At 53.7% G+C, this 15,784-nt stretch overlaps 5 protein-coding genes across 5 annotated transcripts; 3 read left to right on the plus strand and 2 right to left on the minus strand.

The window, feature by feature from the left end:
• Nucleotides 1–547: 547 nt before the first annotated feature.
• MAA_00991 (DNA glycosylase) lies at nt 548–2,139 on the minus strand (the record flags this gene model as incomplete). The annotated part of the gene is made up of 4 exons (XM_007818989.1): nt 548–1,639; nt 1,688–1,722; nt 1,773–2,046; nt 2,104–2,139. The coding sequence occupies 4 exons, from the start codon at nt 2,137–2,139 to the stop codon at nt 548–550; spliced, it is 1,437 nt and encodes a 478-aa protein (XP_007817180.1).
• Nucleotides 2,140–2,678: 539 nt separating this feature from the next.
• On the plus strand, nt 2,679–3,518 carry MAA_00992 (Glutathione S-transferase/chloride channel; the record flags this gene model as incomplete). The annotated part of the gene is made up of 1 exon (XM_007818990.1): nt 2,679–3,518. The coding sequence occupies one exon, from the start codon at nt 2,679–2,681 to the stop codon at nt 3,516–3,518; it is 840 nt and encodes a 279-aa protein (XP_007817181.1).
• A 2,913-nt stretch (nt 3,519–6,431) lies between these two features.
• On the plus strand, nt 6,432–8,330 carry MAA_00993 (hexose transporter-like protein; the record flags this gene model as incomplete). The annotated part of the gene is made up of 5 exons (XM_007818991.1): nt 6,432–6,604; nt 6,706–7,662; nt 7,719–7,937; nt 7,999–8,013; nt 8,081–8,330. The coding sequence occupies 5 exons, from the start codon at nt 6,432–6,434 to the stop codon at nt 8,328–8,330; spliced, it is 1,614 nt and encodes a 537-aa protein (XP_007817182.1).
• Nucleotides 8,331–10,952: 2,622 nt separating this feature from the next.
• Nucleotides 10,953–11,831, plus strand: MAA_00994 (uncharacterized protein; the record flags this gene model as incomplete). The annotated part of the gene is made up of 2 exons (XM_007818992.1): nt 10,953–11,491; nt 11,570–11,831. The coding sequence occupies 2 exons, from the start codon at nt 10,953–10,955 to the stop codon at nt 11,829–11,831; spliced, it is 801 nt and encodes a 266-aa protein (XP_007817183.1).
• A 623-nt stretch (nt 11,832–12,454) lies between these two features.
• On the minus strand, nt 12,455–14,812 carry MAA_00995 (laccase; the record flags this gene model as incomplete). Its single annotated transcript, XM_007818993.2, has 8 exons — nt 12,455–12,766; nt 12,838–13,291; nt 13,355–13,573; nt 13,627–13,778; nt 13,834–14,038; nt 14,093–14,201; nt 14,260–14,385; nt 14,443–14,812. The coding sequence occupies 8 exons, from the start codon at nt 14,810–14,812 to the stop codon at nt 12,455–12,457; spliced, it is 1,947 nt and encodes a 648-aa protein (XP_007817184.2).
• Between the last annotated feature and the right edge of the window lie 972 nt (nt 14,813–15,784).

Genomic DNA, 15,784 nt, shown 5'->3' on the forward strand with positions numbered 1-15,784 from the left:
TGCCATGAAGGCAGGGGCCGAACCTTGAACCCGACGATAGTTACACAAGGGCTCTGATCAGGAGACCTAGGGCAAGGTCCCTTACCGCCTCTTAATATAAATAAAGGTCTTCTGCCCTCGGGGCTTTATGGAAAATTAAGGACCTTTGATATCAAAGCAAAGTGTTAGCTGAATAGGAACCTTGTTCTAAGCCCCTAAATACTAGGCCCTTGCCACAATACACAATTCTGGGCGAAGTTGGGATTTACGTACATCTTTGTTCAATTGGGCCTTGGTTTCAACTAAGAATCCGGCGGCTTCCTTCCTTTTATTCCCACGAGGCGTCGCCCTTGGAAATACAAGAATATTCTGGCAAATCTGGTCATCTTGGGAAATGCAAGGCGAACAACGACCATGGCGAATGGAAGCCTTGTTCTGTACTACGTGCCCAGCTCAGGTGTTAGAGCAGTATGAAGCGTCTAAGCCTGTTTCTCGTCCTCCATAATACCAACTCCTTCCACCTCCTATAGCTTAAACTTTACTACAAGTATCGCTAACATCTTACCGCTCAGCTGCCAAATACTCGTTTGAGCAGTAATTGACCGAAAACATCCTGTCCAGGGGATCCGACACACCGATTGAGTCGATTGCCAGTCCCTCCTGTCAACGAGCTATTAGTATCCCCAGATGCTTCACTACTGCCGTAGTTGTCCTTTCGCTTTCGATTTCCCCTGTCAGTCACAAACATTCCTCTTGTCCACTGGCCTGTAGTCTCCACCCTCAAATCTTCACCCTCAATAATCTTCCATTTGGGGTTGTCATCATCCATGCAGTACCATATCGTCAGCGGATCATGGAGTTGCATTCCCACGGCGTCTCTGGAGACCTCTGGATGAAGAGATTCGACTTTCTCAAAGGTAGCGTTCATAAACGCTGAAACCCATGCTGCCAAAGGCGACTTTGCAGCCAGCTGTGGCTGAAGAAATGCCTCAAATTCGCCACGAGTGAGCACATGCTTCTCAGTGATGTCCAGTGGAAACAATGTGATGGTCAACCGCTTTGAAAGATTGTCTGGGTAAGAGGAGAGGAACGATGGAGGGGGTGCTGCCTCTTTCTGACCCAGAGGTGTCGGTGGCACTACAGGCATCGTGGTGTGCGGTTCCGGTGATGTGAGAGCATATACTCGTGCCGCCGCCACAGAGTCTGCAAAGGTATTGAATTCTGCAACAGGCGTCATTTGATTTCGAATGTTCAGCAAATCTCTAATAGGACCTGGCGCTTGTTTGATGAGCCTGAAAGGAGGCTCGTCTATGTTCGAAGCCTGCTGTAGATGTGAGAAAGATTGATAACCTGCGTTGCTGGCTTGGTCGATGTGGCCGCCCATGACCACGATCTCCTTGACTTTCAAGAATGTTTCCGCATCTTCCGCTGCAGCAAGGGCGAGGTTCGTCATGGGACCGATTGCCACGATCGTAATGCTGTTGGGTTCGTTGTCGCGTAATAATTTCAAAATCTCTAAATGTGCAGGTTTTTGAGATTGTGTGAATAGAGAGGCTGTTTTGTTCATCTGTCTGGCTATTTCACCCTGCTCAGGAGCAGACGACTTTTCTGCCACTTTCAAGAGGCGCTGCCACGTCTCGGCGGGCTTTCGATGTGGATGCTACCCAAATTAGTCAATACTTTGCTTCACCCTCAAGTGTGGACATACGCTCGAGTAGAATCCACGAAGCATATCTTGACCACCTGTCACCAATATCAGCTTCACGTCCAGCTCATGCAGCACGTTAACTTACAAAAGAAATCAGCCATTAACGTGTCATCAGCGAGCGGACGGTCAGGGCCCACGGCAACTACAGGCCTCGATTTCCGTAGAGTTTTGAATCCGGAGCTCCTTCCAACGCTTTCTCGCCACGCGATCTCCTTTTCCACATGGTGGAATAGTGAGATGACATTGCGTAAACAGTTTTCGAGGTCAATGTTGCCATATGTCACAGAAATGAGTAACACTTGAAGCTCCTCTGGTAGTGCTGAAAAAGCCAGCAGCATTGCCAGGATGTCATCGACTCCCTATACGAGTCAGTCAGTTCACTGCGCTTGTCGAAGGCAATGGAATAAGTGGTGTACCGGATCGGTGTCTATGATAATCTTCCGCGGCGCCATAGTGCCAATGTGAATGGGAAGAGCTTCCTTTGTCAGTGTTGAATCCTATACATTTGACAAACTGTCGAGGATATGTTCAGAAAGGCGAGCCGAGGTGCACTGCATGTCAGCTACAAGCAAGTTTTCCATCCTGCGTTGCTAGTACACCAGGGAAGCAGGGAAAGAGGCCGACAGGGTGCACTGTTGCAAAACTCCCATGTGTGAGGCTGGTGTGAAGGGAAGGCAGCTGACGGATCGTATCTGCATTGAACTATCTTAACTGAGCTAGCTACAACATTGCAGGCTGTGAAGCCGAGAATATGTGAGAGGGGTCAGTTGATGTCTGGTCTGATGAGCCTCCGAGGACTTGCCGCACGTGCTCAACCTACCCTGGAGACCAACTGCCGGGCCAAACTTTTTCCGTCTCAGCCACTCAGATTCTCCCGTGAGCATTCCTTGCATCACGCAACGAGCACAATCACTCGGCCTGTCCCTTCTGCCACAATACATTGACCAGACACCTTGTTGGGGCACTCACAGTTGGGTACCTATCATTTGCCATGGCGACGCCGCCCGCCTCAACGGGCGCCATTGTCTTCTACGATATCGCCCATCGACCCCCTGTAGCGGAGACGTGCTGTTCACCGAACCCATGGAAGACCCGATTTGCGCTCAACTTCAAGGGCGTCTCCTACTCGACTTCGTGGGTACGCATGCCCGACATCGCAAAAGTACGTCGTGACCTTGGGCAGTCGGCCGGTCGCAAATTCGCCGACGGCACGGATTTCTACACCCTCCCTGTGATCCAGGATGCTGCCACCGGTGCCACGGTCGGTGACTCCTTCGACATTGCCGTCTACCTGCAGCGCACGTATCCCGACTCGGGCGGCGGCGATTTGCTTCCCGCCCAGACCCTCGACTACACCTTTAACCAGAGCGTCGCCTTCCCGGTGCCACTGTCGGAGCGTCCAGATGGTGGCTTTGCCGAGTACCTCCGCTTTAACACAAATGTTGATGCGGCCTTTACCACCCACACCCCGCTAATGGTGGAGGGCCTGCCTCTTGATCCCGCCACCGCTGACGAAACAAAGGCCGAATTTGTCCGCCGGGCCGGCGTCAGCTCTTGGGATGACTTCACCTTGACTGGTGGGGCGCGCGAGAAGCTCACGGAATCCTTTCGGGGCATGCTGGGCGACCTATCCAAGTTGTTCCTTGAGAATACCGACGGGCCTTTTCTGCTGGGGCAGCAGGCCAGCTACGCGGATTTCATCGTCGGCGCATGGCTACGCATGGCACAAGCGACTTTGCCCAAGCCGGAGTGGGAGGATGTGCGACGCTGGCACGGTGGTGTGTTTGGTCGACTGCACGATGCCCTGGAAGCGTACGCCCAAGTAAAATAAGGCGCTGGCGCTGCGAAAGAGCATTCTCCACGGTGAGAATGTCGCTGGGATGGCCAATGGCGAGCACGTAGCAAGACGTTTGGTGTTTCCAAAATATGTCGAGCGTGCCTGCAACTTGGCCACAACAACCGCCGAGTCGGACTCATCCATGGGCTGCAACATGGCAGCATACCCAGCTACACGGTGCCACGAGACGATGAAATATATACGACGATGGACTTGGTCAGTTTTTCGGTTCGGTCATGTAGCCAATACGCAGATGAGCTGCTTTCTTCATGTCGGCAGGACGAGAGGTCTTTGGTACACCTATGCAACAAGTATGGACAGCTCATGATGTCATTAGGCCCGGGCGGGTTATCATGAGACGCCGCTTTTTGTCAACAAATGTTTACGACAAAGGCCTCTGCATTTACACTAGTAATCAATTATTATCGGAGAGAAAGGGCTTCTTTCCTTCCAGGTGTTCATGTGGCCCAGAGCCCCTGCACATTTCACATTTGTGGACGTATGTCACTTGCCACTCCCGGCAGCCTCAAGATCAATAGCGGATGTGGCAAGACGCTAAAATTCTCCACGAGTTCTTGGAGAGACAGAGGCCGACTGTGCAGGCGTCAAACCGGTACCCAAGTGGCCGCAAATTCAGAACATGAACACCAGACGTCTTGACGGATGGCGGGGTCTGGTATTACCTACATCAATCGATGCTCGTGGCAACGCAGCAGAGCCGCTGAATGGTGCATCGACATGAGGCTATCGCTGCAGGGTATGCCAGCCAATGCAACTGTTCAACAGAACCTTGGCCATCTGCAGGGAAGTGTATCGCACGGTTATAGGAAATATTCGACCAGTTTCGGCCTTTGATTCACACTATATTTGATCATGGTGCATCTGGGAAGCAAAATATCTCAATGTAGACATTTCCAATTTCCACAAGGCGAAAGAAACCCATGCCGGCCCGGAGCTATGGTTCCGCGCCAACCCGCTGCCGTACGGTACCGGGCTACTAGAAATGATGGACTGGATTGAGTGCGAAAAACGCATTACACGACCTTGCTGCTACGTGCCAGACCGACGGTGAGTGGCAGCTGATGCGGAGCTACTCTGCAGACGTCAATGTCGGTGTCAACTCGGACAAGCTAGGATGTGCTGGCTCTGTGGACCGAAAGTGGGCAGTATCGCCAAGGGTTCCAAGACGGGCGATGGTGTACTGCGAATTATATTTGTTTCACACTACCGTCCGAGTGCAAAGGACATGTGCTGTTGTTCCAAGACGGCTACGTCGATACAAGCCCAGCCTTGACATTCTTTCAAGATGGTCACCGGAGTTCCGCTGAGTAATGCTGCCCTGGTAATGTCTGGTCCTCTGAGAGAAAAATGCAGAGAGCAATTTGATTCATGCGGCGGATAAAGTGCCATGCCATAAATGGCTCAGCACGTGGCCGAAAAAATATGTATATACAACGGTTCGCTCGGCTCGACAGCAAAGTTGTCCGTTGTTTACTTGGCCACCCGAGGAGATGACATGTTTGCACAATAGATGATGTACATGCGCGAGAGGTTCTCAACTTGACAGAGCCGGGCGTACGTCGGCCGATATAGCCACTTTATATGGACCGGGCGGACCGGGCGGAGGCCTTTGGCCACCTCTCTTGCGGAAACAGCACTTGACTTGAAAAGTGGTATCCATGCTATTATGGCGAGACGCCTCGATGCCACGATGATTGTCGATTTTCCAGCATGCTATCTGCCTAGGTAGGTGGCCTGGGTGGCATCGACGCCAACGTTGAAATCACTCGACGGCTGGCGAAGCGCGGAGCATGCCATTTCGTGCCGTCCGATGCAGCCCGGGCCAAAAAGAAGGGCAAAGACAGACGGGGAAATGAGCACAACGTGCTAGCTCGTGCTGCATGGCATTGTGTAAATAGCGGCTGCATTGGTATTGGGGTTCTGGATACCGCTGCATGAATGACGGTTTGTTGACCAGGCGGCATCCCAAGCTGTGACGAAGTCGACTTTGGCTCGGGTCACGGGGTCAAGCTGCGTGTGCCCTTTCATGTTGTGCCTCGTTGGCAGAATGGAGCACTGAGAGGACTTGCCGAGCCAACGGAAATGACACAAGGAGGCCGACACGTCAACCGTGATTGGACGCTTGGTGACCCCTGCCAATCTCCACCCGCGTGCTGCCTGGCTCGTCCCGTTGGTGCCGGCAAGCCACGTCGAATAAATCGACGCGATGACGTTGTTCTTGGCCAATGGATGCCGTTGGCGCCTCCTGAAATGGTCTGCCGTCCTTGGACAGCCGCGGGTGCTGCATCTCGGACCAACAATGTCGACGCAGGGCCAAAAGGAGGACTATTCTCCCGGACATTATCCCAAGTCAACCGCACCGCAAATTATGCCGCAAGTGTGGATTATGACATGACTCCGTCTGGCCGTGTCCATCGTCGCAGTCGCCACCCGAGTCGTCTAGCGCTCCGGACAAGTCCAATTTTTTTCGTCTCGCCCGTCGGCATGTCCCATTCCTGTGGTGCGTGAAACGGAGAAAAACGAATCGCGCCGCCGTGACAGGGTTCAGCGTTGCCAAGTGGGCCGATGCCGACCATGTTGTAGAATAAATAGCTAAACAGGGTGGATTGAACTGTTTGCATCGGCCCGATATCGTCACAACAGCTCGAGCAGCAGCACGGAGCACATGGGTTCAATGCCGTCGACTTGTTTCCACGCAAACCTTATCTGCCCTCGAGGCAGGCGGCACATGCATCTATGTATCTAGTGTGCTCTCCTCTTGACTTTTTTGCCTTTGCAACTTGTCCTCGACGCCTTGACACATGAGGTCACTTTTACCTTTAGGGTCCGCCTTCCATCACCGTCAAGACTGGGCTGCACTCTACACTTTACTTGCACGCTGCCATCATGGTGTCTGCTAAAAGAGATTCGGTACACGGGGAGGCGACCAATGGGGAGCAGCAAATCGCAGAACCAAAGGATCGCAAAGATGCGTTGCTGGCCGAGCAAAAGATTACCTTTTTAGCCTGCTTCCAGGGCGGCGTTGCCAGCTTGGGAGGCTTCATTTTTGGATACATCAGGTCAGTTTTCCCTTGTATTGTGTGAATCCAGCTCTTCTCCTCGTCTCTCACGAAACACCTCCGCCCTGTCCATGCTTTGCGCCGTCACTAACAGGCCGCAGCGGTCAGATATCCGGCTTCTTCCTCATGCAGGACTTCAAGGAGCGATTTGGCGAACGGCAACTCGATGGATCCTACAACTTCAGCGCTGCTAGGCAAGGCACTATTGTAGGACTGGTCAGCATCGGCGCCCTCATCGGCTCGCTGATTGCGGGCAAAATGGCCGACCTCATCGGCCGCAGGCTGACCATTTCGGCCGCCGCCTTCTTCACCTGCGTCGGCACCATCATCGAGATATCGTCCTCGTACCACTGGGCCCAGTTCGCCGTCGGGAGACTGGTCAGCGGCGTGAGCATCGGCGCCCTGTCCGTCGTCGTGCCCATGTACCAGTCCGAGTGTGCTCCCGCCGTCATCCGCGGCGTCATCGTCGCCTCGTACCAGCTCCTCATCACCCTGGGCATCTGGACGGCCGAGATGGTCAACTGGGGCACCGAGGCCAAGACGGACAGCTCCTCGTGGCGCATCCCCAACGGCCTGTCCTTTGCCTGGGCTCTCATTCTCGGTTCCACCATCTTGTTCATGCCCGAGAGTCCGCGGTACGACTGCAGCCGCGGCCGCGTTGACCGCGCGCGCGTCGCCATCGCCAAGCTGTCCGGCCTCGCGCCCGACTCCGAGGGCGTCAACCACCAGCTCGCTGATATCCAGAACAATCTCCACGAGGAGAGCCGAAGCGCCGACCAGTTCCGACTGAGCGAAATCTTTACGGCGCCGCGCATGCTGTACCGCACCGTTCTTGGCATCGTTCTCCAGGCCGGCCAGCAACTGACGGGTGCCAACTTCTTCTTCTACTTTGGCACCACCGTCTTTGCCGCCACGGGAATCAGCAACAGCTATGTGACGCAGATCATTCTCGGATCCGTCAATGTCTTTTGCACAATCATTGCCTTGTGGGTGACGAAGCGGTTCGGCCGTCGCAACACTCTGATGATTGGCGCCGCGTGGATGATGATGTGTTTCCTGTAAGCCAGACACTCTTGAACTCTTGTCCAGAGGGTGAATACTAATCGCGCAACAGTGTATACGCCTTTGTCGGCCATTTCGCCCTCGACCACGACAACCCGATGAACACACCCAAGGCCGGTTCCGCCCTCGTCACATTCTCGTGTCTGGCCATTGCGGCTTTTGCCGTCAGCTGGGGGCCTTTGGTCTGGGCCGTCAATGCCGAGTTGTACCCCCTTCGTTATCGCAGCACCTGCATGGGTCTGGCCACGGCCTCCAACTGGCTATGGAACTTGTGAGTACAGGGTGTCCCCGTGCCTTTTACTTCCACGACGTTGACGCTAACAAACTTTCAGCCTGATATCCTTTTTGTAAGTCGAGATGGTGTACCCTTGCCCCCATGTGTTTGTAGGAACCGGTCTTGCTGACGATTTGCAGCACACGATTCATCACCGACGAGATTGACTACCTCTACGGCCTAGTCTTTGCTGGCTGTTGCGCCGCCCTCGTCGTCATTGTCTTCTTCTTCGTGATTGAGTCGAAAGACCGCAGTCTGGAAGAGATTGACACCATGTACGTCCAGAAAGTCAATCCCATCACGTCTGGCCGCACGTCTGGCCACTGGAACACGAATGACTACCGCCAGGACATCAGGAGGCGCAGCGAGGCTCAAACCGAGACGGACTAAGTTCCGACTCTTGACATGATTTGCCTCTCTTGCCCGCCCGGCCTGCAGGGGCTCTGGCTAGCGCCCCAAGTCGATGTCCAAAGCCGTGACAGCCACGTTGTTCCTGCTGCCGTGCAGAGCGTGACAGGTAGAATCTTGGACTCTTGTATATGCCCGAGGTGGGTAGCACCGTTGCTACTCAAACAGCTTTTCACGTGCACATAGCTGTATTTTAGGGGTCAAAAATGGTCGTTATTGTGGTTGCCGTATTATAGAGTGTTTGATGCGGGTTTTGTATACAGATTTTTGCATTTTCATGGCGCTTGTAGTTTTGGCGACCAGCATTGCTCAATGCACACTTGCAATAAGTATTGGGAATAAAATATACATGCGGAAACATGGCGCATGTACTTGAAGAGCAAGGCCGATCCCCAACCCCCCGGGGGTTTGACTTTCCATCTCCATTCTTCTACTTGATGTTCGCCACCAGCTGTCACCTTGGCTTTGCAGATTGGAAAATGTCTTGGCCCTCCAGTCGGCTCCCTTGGCCTGCGAGTGCCTTATATGCATGATGCCGTCATCCTCAAGGTGGCCGCCGCAATAGCAAAGGTTTATTTGCACGTGTTAGCTATGTAAGCCTGGATGTGCTGCCAGAGATGCTGGTTTGATAGCCCGATATTGAAGTACCATGGGCAACTTGGTGCGTCCAACATGCCCTTGAAGTCCTTGTCCTGGCTGTGGAAGCCACCCTTGAGGACCTCGCGACCGTCGAAAGATCTTTCCGCAGTCACTCCATCTGAAATAATGGTCCATGAATTGAGTTGCAAACGTTTAGGGCACGGGGGAACCCTCTTGGCGATGCCGGTGATTAGCGCAACACAGTATTCCTGTTCACCGCTCATCATGCGCAGCTCATCGGCATCATCCTTTATTTAGGGGTCATCTGGCATGATAGATCCAAATGGTGCCTTCAAGAACATGGCGATGCTGGTCACTTACTGTGTTTAATCCTGCTACTACATCTAATACTCTACACCTGTTCGTACCAAAGCATGTTCCGTATCGTAGTCGAATTGTTTGGGCAATATTGATGAGTCTCGACTGTAATGAATCCAGTTCTACTACTCTCGCCTCTGATATTGAGCAAGCGTTTCTCATCTTCTGTGGCCAATTCTCACTCCCTGAAGCCCCTTTTCAGCACCCTCTTTACTTGAAAAGCATTCGGATTCCAAGGGCTCACTTACTTGGGGTAATTGTGTGCCGCGAATAGCTAGCCACGTTATAAGCATCAGCCAAGTCCGTAAATCGTAATTACAGTGGAAACACTGCATGTAATTTTGTTGTGTCGCATAGGATAATGGCGTTCTGGCCGTGTTAGACATCAGGCCACACAACAGGCGGGAAATTCGACATTCCATCTCTTTCAGCTCTCTCTGTGGTATTGATGTTTGGTCCTCGGCTTGGTGTTTCTCACGACTCATGTAACAAGTTGCGGCCTGATTTCCAGTTATTCACATTGAACTCTCCTGAGAATACCGACTAAGCCTCCGCTTACATGGGGCACACGCCGATTGTCGTTCTTTCACATTCCGGCAACACTATTTGCCACGACTGTTACCGGCTGCTCATGAGACATGAAGACCGGTGCTTTGGGGAGAAAAATATAACTACGAACAGAGGCCTTTTCCGTTGACGGCCCGATTGACCGCTAGAAAGTTGTTGTACGGGCAGTATGAAACCAGATAATAGACCACAATCATAAAGAGGTTTACAATACAATGACCCGTACGGATGGATGTTTATGACTAGAGCAACCGCCGACATTTCTTTAGTTTGGCGTTAACTGGGGCTCTCCGCATTCATCCCATGCTTGATGGCAATGTTGTCATGGCCCCCAATGGCAGTTTCCATCCTTCTTGTCCCACGGCACAAGCTGGCATGTGATTGGGGGAAGAATAGGACTCTGACCGGCAAAATATTACACCCGTCGATGCGACCTGAACCCTCAGCCGTGGAGCATCTGAGACTACAATGCCGGCTGAGTGGCGGCTTACTTGTGCGGGTTTCGACCCGACCCGAATTCAGGAACTCCAGATCGTCCGAGGCGCAGAGTTCCACGTCCACGTTGTATCTGCGCCCCATTTTGGCCGAGATGCTGCATTCAACGGCTTTTGCCTCATGGCTCAAAGCTCGGTGTCGTGTTGTCTAGGTACTCAACACTGGCTCTTATATACTAGATACTTGCACAAATAACGAAACTTAATCTCAACATGTTCTTGTCTCGAGCCACACGTCCCATATTACTCATGCCGCAGCTGTCCCCCGGCCAAGATGTTACACGCCGCCAGGCCTGGACCACCAGCTCAGCTTCTCATACTAATAGATGGCGGTTAGACGGGAACCAAAGCATCCGCTGATGCCGGGTGCAGCAATGTCAAGGTAGCATTGGATGGCCCCCAGCGCAGAAGAAATGAAAAGTCTCAGTCAAAGCATGACTCGCCAGCCATGGTATTAGTATAGTCACTCCGTTGCAAGAGCTTCGATGCCACCTATAAAGACGTCGCGAAAACCCTCCTGGCCAGTGTCCCTCAGAGATTCCGCTCATAGACATACACACGGCCCAACAACGGCGCTCAAACGACAATGAAAACCATCACCCGCCTCGTCACCTCGGCCCTTTTGCTCGGGGCCCAGACGGCCATGGCCAACAACGCCATCCCCGGCAACGCCTTCACCACCAACAACGGCCTCGCTGCCGCCGAGGCCGCCGCGCCAATGTGGTACATGCCATCGGGCACCTGCATGCCGTCCGCCGCCGAAGACGGCCAGGGCCACCAGACAAACGGCGTCGACGCAGACAACTGCAACATCAACAAGCTCTCGCACAACTGCCCGCCGCAGCCGCAGTGGCAAGGCACAAACACCTTCTACGGCAACGTCGCCGGCGAGCCCTTCCCCACCATCCCCACGTACTGGTCCGTCAAGAAGTGCGCCAACACCTGGAAGATTATATACTACGTCTACTTCAAGAAAGACACCGGCCACAAGAGCGACTGGGAGGGCATAGTAGTCAGTTTCAGAGACACCGGCAGCGACAACTGGGTGCGCGACACAGTGAAAATGGAACAGGATGGCAACCACAAGCAAATCAACTGGGGCGACATCAACGACACGTTTGACGGGTAAGTCTCACCACTCGCCACTCACCACGGGTGGTTTATCCCGTGGCCCCGGGCTGACGCACTTCTTCTCCCGTCTAGCACGGACGACTGGCAAGCCTTCCGGCAGAGGAACCGCGACCACGGCAAGTTCTACTTTGGCAAGTTTCACCACTCTGTCCACCAGGACTGGCACACGACCAGCTTCAAGGACACGTGCCCGCCCAGCTCCGGCGACGACTTTCGCAACGGCGACTACCAGTTCTGGGCGAGGAACAACCTTCGCCATGTCTCGGTCTTGAACCCCGGCTGGAACTGGGGAAAGGCTTCCTCGCCTGCTAATATTGATCTCTGCACCTACTGAGAGGTTCGTTGAGGAGGAGGTGCCAAGGGCTGGCAATGAGGTAAATATGGAAATACGGACAGTATAAAGCTTCAATGTTACTACTTGACTAAGACGTTGCCACAGTAGAGAGCTCTCGGTGGTTTTTTCCCCGAGACATAAAGCTAGAAACCAACTTGACGCCTCGGCCACGTGGAAGTCGAGGGCTTGATTTTTATTACATGATGGAGTACCAGTGCCCAAACTCGGCGCTGTCAGACGCCATTTTCGGATGCGAGCATCTCCTTTATTGCGCCGGTGATGGAATCAAGTGATGAGGGAAATATGGGTATATTGATGCACCTAAAACTAATTCAAGCCCTCACTCTTCCGACCATGGCAGACACGAGGCTTGTGGCTACCGTGCAACAAACTCGTCAGCAAAGCAGGGTTGTGGAAACAGAGATGTTCGTAAAAATAGTCATACAAGAACAGCAATAGAGGCCTCCGGGTTATGAATAGGATAATACAGTTTGCTCAACGAGACTTTCATATCATGTCCAAGACAACAAGGCCACAGTCGCTAGGAATAGTCCCGGTGAGCCCCAAGTAGCAGCCCAACGCCGTCGCCGTGTGTGCTAGTTAGACAAGAAACCGAAATCCTTCTACGCCGCTAAACACGTTCTTCTCGACTTCTGTTGCAGGGATTCCGAGATTCGACCAACTTGAATCACGCTCGCCATTCCAACCGCCTGGTGCCACAAGACGTGGCAGTGCAAAAGCCACAGGCCGTCATTGCGCAGGGGAAAGCGCATCACCACGTAGCCCATGGAGGGCACGTAGACGGTATCTTTGCGCAGCGGGTTGTGCGTGTTCAAGGGCGCGGCGTCGGCCACGCTCTGCGGGTCAAAGGGGTTGTACCCTCTGTACATTCCAGCCCCCCGGGCTTGTGCCACGACAAAGAACTCATAGCCGTGCTATCCGAGCATGGATTATTAGACGGATGATCGGCAGTGAGGTTGCGAAAAGGGTCAGGGTCAATACGTACTAGGTGGAAAGGATGCCCCCTATCATCAAAGTTGTTCACCACCACGTCAACCCATCTGTCTACGCCAGACTCCTTCAGCCAAGGGACGTCAAACTTGTGCACCCTGGTAGGCTGGGGGACAGCAGCCTCCCACTCTTGACGTTCCAGTGTCAACAGGGGTTGGGCCTTGGCATCTGGGGTAATCCAGGATGTGTGGTTGATCGAGCCCACTGGGCGGTTGTGGTTGGCAGCTCGGATCTTCATGGTGGAATATAGAACCGCCTGTTCATCTGGTTGCCGTCCAAGTCCGAGCTGCGCTTCGACGGGTTGCCCCAACACGTCGGCGAGATTGAGAACATCCACTGGCCGTCTCCGTGGAAGAGCGTGTGTCGGGGCCGCGTTCTTTCCATGACCGGTTGATTGCATCTGGAAGGACTGGGTGCGGGTCAGGGCAAAGTTCCACAATGGCATATTCCTACACGGGTGGTTAATTACGAGTAGACATATAATGGGTGTTTGGCTGTTGATGGAAACTCACTCCCTATCGAGTTCAACCGTTAGATTCGTCGAGATGGCATGCCCAGAAGAGTGGGAATACTCCCATGTTCGATCTAGAATCATGTCCATGCGTTCTCCCGGATAGAGCAGGCCAATGGCTTTGGTGCCCGGCGTTTGCTTGTCCACGGGATATCCGCCGTCTACGGTGATGAGCTCCATGACACCATTGGACAGAGCCAGGCCGAATGCTGCCGAAACTCTATCCATGTTGTTAGCATTCGTACTCGGCGCAGAGCACAGATGGCGACATACCCCGTGTTAATGACGCGAAGTCGAATGCGCTGGGCGTCGAGTAGTCCAAGAATAGGCCTCTGCACGTCTTGGCACTCAACCGGGCGTGCCTTGACGGCCATGGAACAATTGAAGCGCCCTCTTCCGTTCAAAAGAAGAGAGTCGGGAGCAGGCTGGATCGCAATGGTTGGCTTTGGGCTGCGCTTGACGGATACGTGGGTGACATACCTCCAGTCCATAATGGTCCGGGTCAACGAACCAGTCCAAAACCTCGTCTGCGGTCCGGTGATACCAGTCCCCGATGAGCAAAAGTTGCTCTTTCTGGTAGTCGTACAAGACGTCATCCCCTTTCCCCCCGTCTTGAAGCGGCCGGTGGACAATGAGTCCACCATAGAGGCCATCGGCACGCTGCAGAGCCGAATGAGCGTGGTACCTAGACAGCCGGATTAGACAGGGAGAGATGAAGTGACGGATGGATTCCCTTTACCAAAAGGTTCCCTCTTGATGATGCGCGATGCGAAATTGGTATGTGAATGTTTGTGATGGTTGAATAGCGCACTGCGTCAAACCTACCACGCCATCCATTTCATTGCTGCCTATTCCTCGGGTCAAAATGTGTCCCAGCCGACTCGGTACGAAAGACGGGATACGCACCTTCCATCGACAGCCCGTGCCAATGCATGGCAATGCCCGGATGGCCAACTTGGTCCACGCCATTGTGCACAACAATGACCAACTCGTCTCCAGACCGGACCTCGATGACGGGCCCCGGGAACTGACCTAGACGGCAAGGTTAGTCGGGTTTGATGGAGTGCGATGGGTCAGGAAACGAAATACCGTTGATTAAATACACTGGCTTTAAAACCCCGTCGGGGGCGCGGTTTTCCAGGGTGATATTCCAACGCAGGTGAAGCGTTGTCGGCGCACGATGCACATGATGCTCCGGGTGCAGGACGGCGGTATTCGAGACGTCTTGTTGGCTTGCCGAACCGGCGTCCGTACTCGTGGCAGTTTTCAAAAACGGGGCGGGAGGGTCAAATAGATGCTTCGATTTCTTGGTGAGGAGAAAGTAGGTCAAGAAGAGGCAGACGGCGCCGATGATGAAGGCTCCCAGTGCCACGGCGTACGCCCGCCGCGATAGGGGAGGGCCCGATCTACGACGCGGCCAATTTCGCTGCCTGGAAGGAGCAGAAATGCATGGATCCATGGAGGCACGGTGATGAGGCATTCGTCCGATATGGAGGACTCGGGAGCACGATGGCCACCAGGTACGATTTGCCTGCTTTGACGTCGGGCAAACAGCAAGAAACACACAAGACCAGCTTCTTGGCAGCGTCGCCTAGTTTGGGTCGCACAAGCAAAATTCAAGACGGGCACTCCACAAGGCGGGGTTCGAGAGGGACATGGAGGGAGCAAAGAAAAAGAAAGGAGAGAAAAAAAGGTAAAATAAATTGGCGATGCCAAGGCGGCATTCACATGGCAAGGCCAACGGTCGCAGTTGACCGACGTTTGAGTTTTGCGTCTTGCGTCTTGACAAGCGGCTTTGCGTGCGCCTTCACAATAGAAGCAACGGGGCGAATGGCAACGAGGGCGTATTGGCTGATGAATCATGGCAACTTGGACAATGGGCTAGGATCGCCAAGAGCTTCACCATGGCCGCGCCGACGGGTCTGGAAATAGTCCAAGCCCAATCGGCAGATCGGGTGGCCCCTCGTGCTTGGCGGGCGGCGGGGGTGCCGGGGGTGTTTTGGGAATCAATTGATATCATGGGGACCGAAACGGATGGAGTCGACTTGACCCTTTGACGAGCTGGATCAGCAGGGCGGCCAAAAGTGTGTCTTGTGTTGCGTCGGTTCATTTGTTGCTCATTTCCACAACATGGCAGGCTGCAACACCAACCCGACTAGGTTGGAAGGGGCAGCTCGAGGCCGCAACTGCCATTTGATGTTGAACTAGCACTGAGATGACGACCCACAACCTGGGCGGTCACTGCGTGTGAGAGGCAACTGAGGTTTAGTTTTTTTCCCCTTGCATGTCCCGTGTCCGTGTGCGTCCTGCCGTCGCTCATGTCGAGGGAGTGGCGAGGGGGTAGAGAGAATACGATGGATTGATGGCGAAGGGGAGCAAGAGAAACAGCATTTGCACAGAACTTTGATGTTTACATGCAACACCGCCAAGG

Source organism: Metarhizium robertsii (genome assembly GCF_000187425.2).
Source record: "Metarhizium robertsii ARSEF 23 chromosome Unknown MAA_Scf_8, whole genome shotgun sequence".
Lineage (NCBI taxonomy): Eukaryota > Fungi > Ascomycota > Sordariomycetes > Hypocreales > Clavicipitaceae > Metarhizium > Metarhizium robertsii.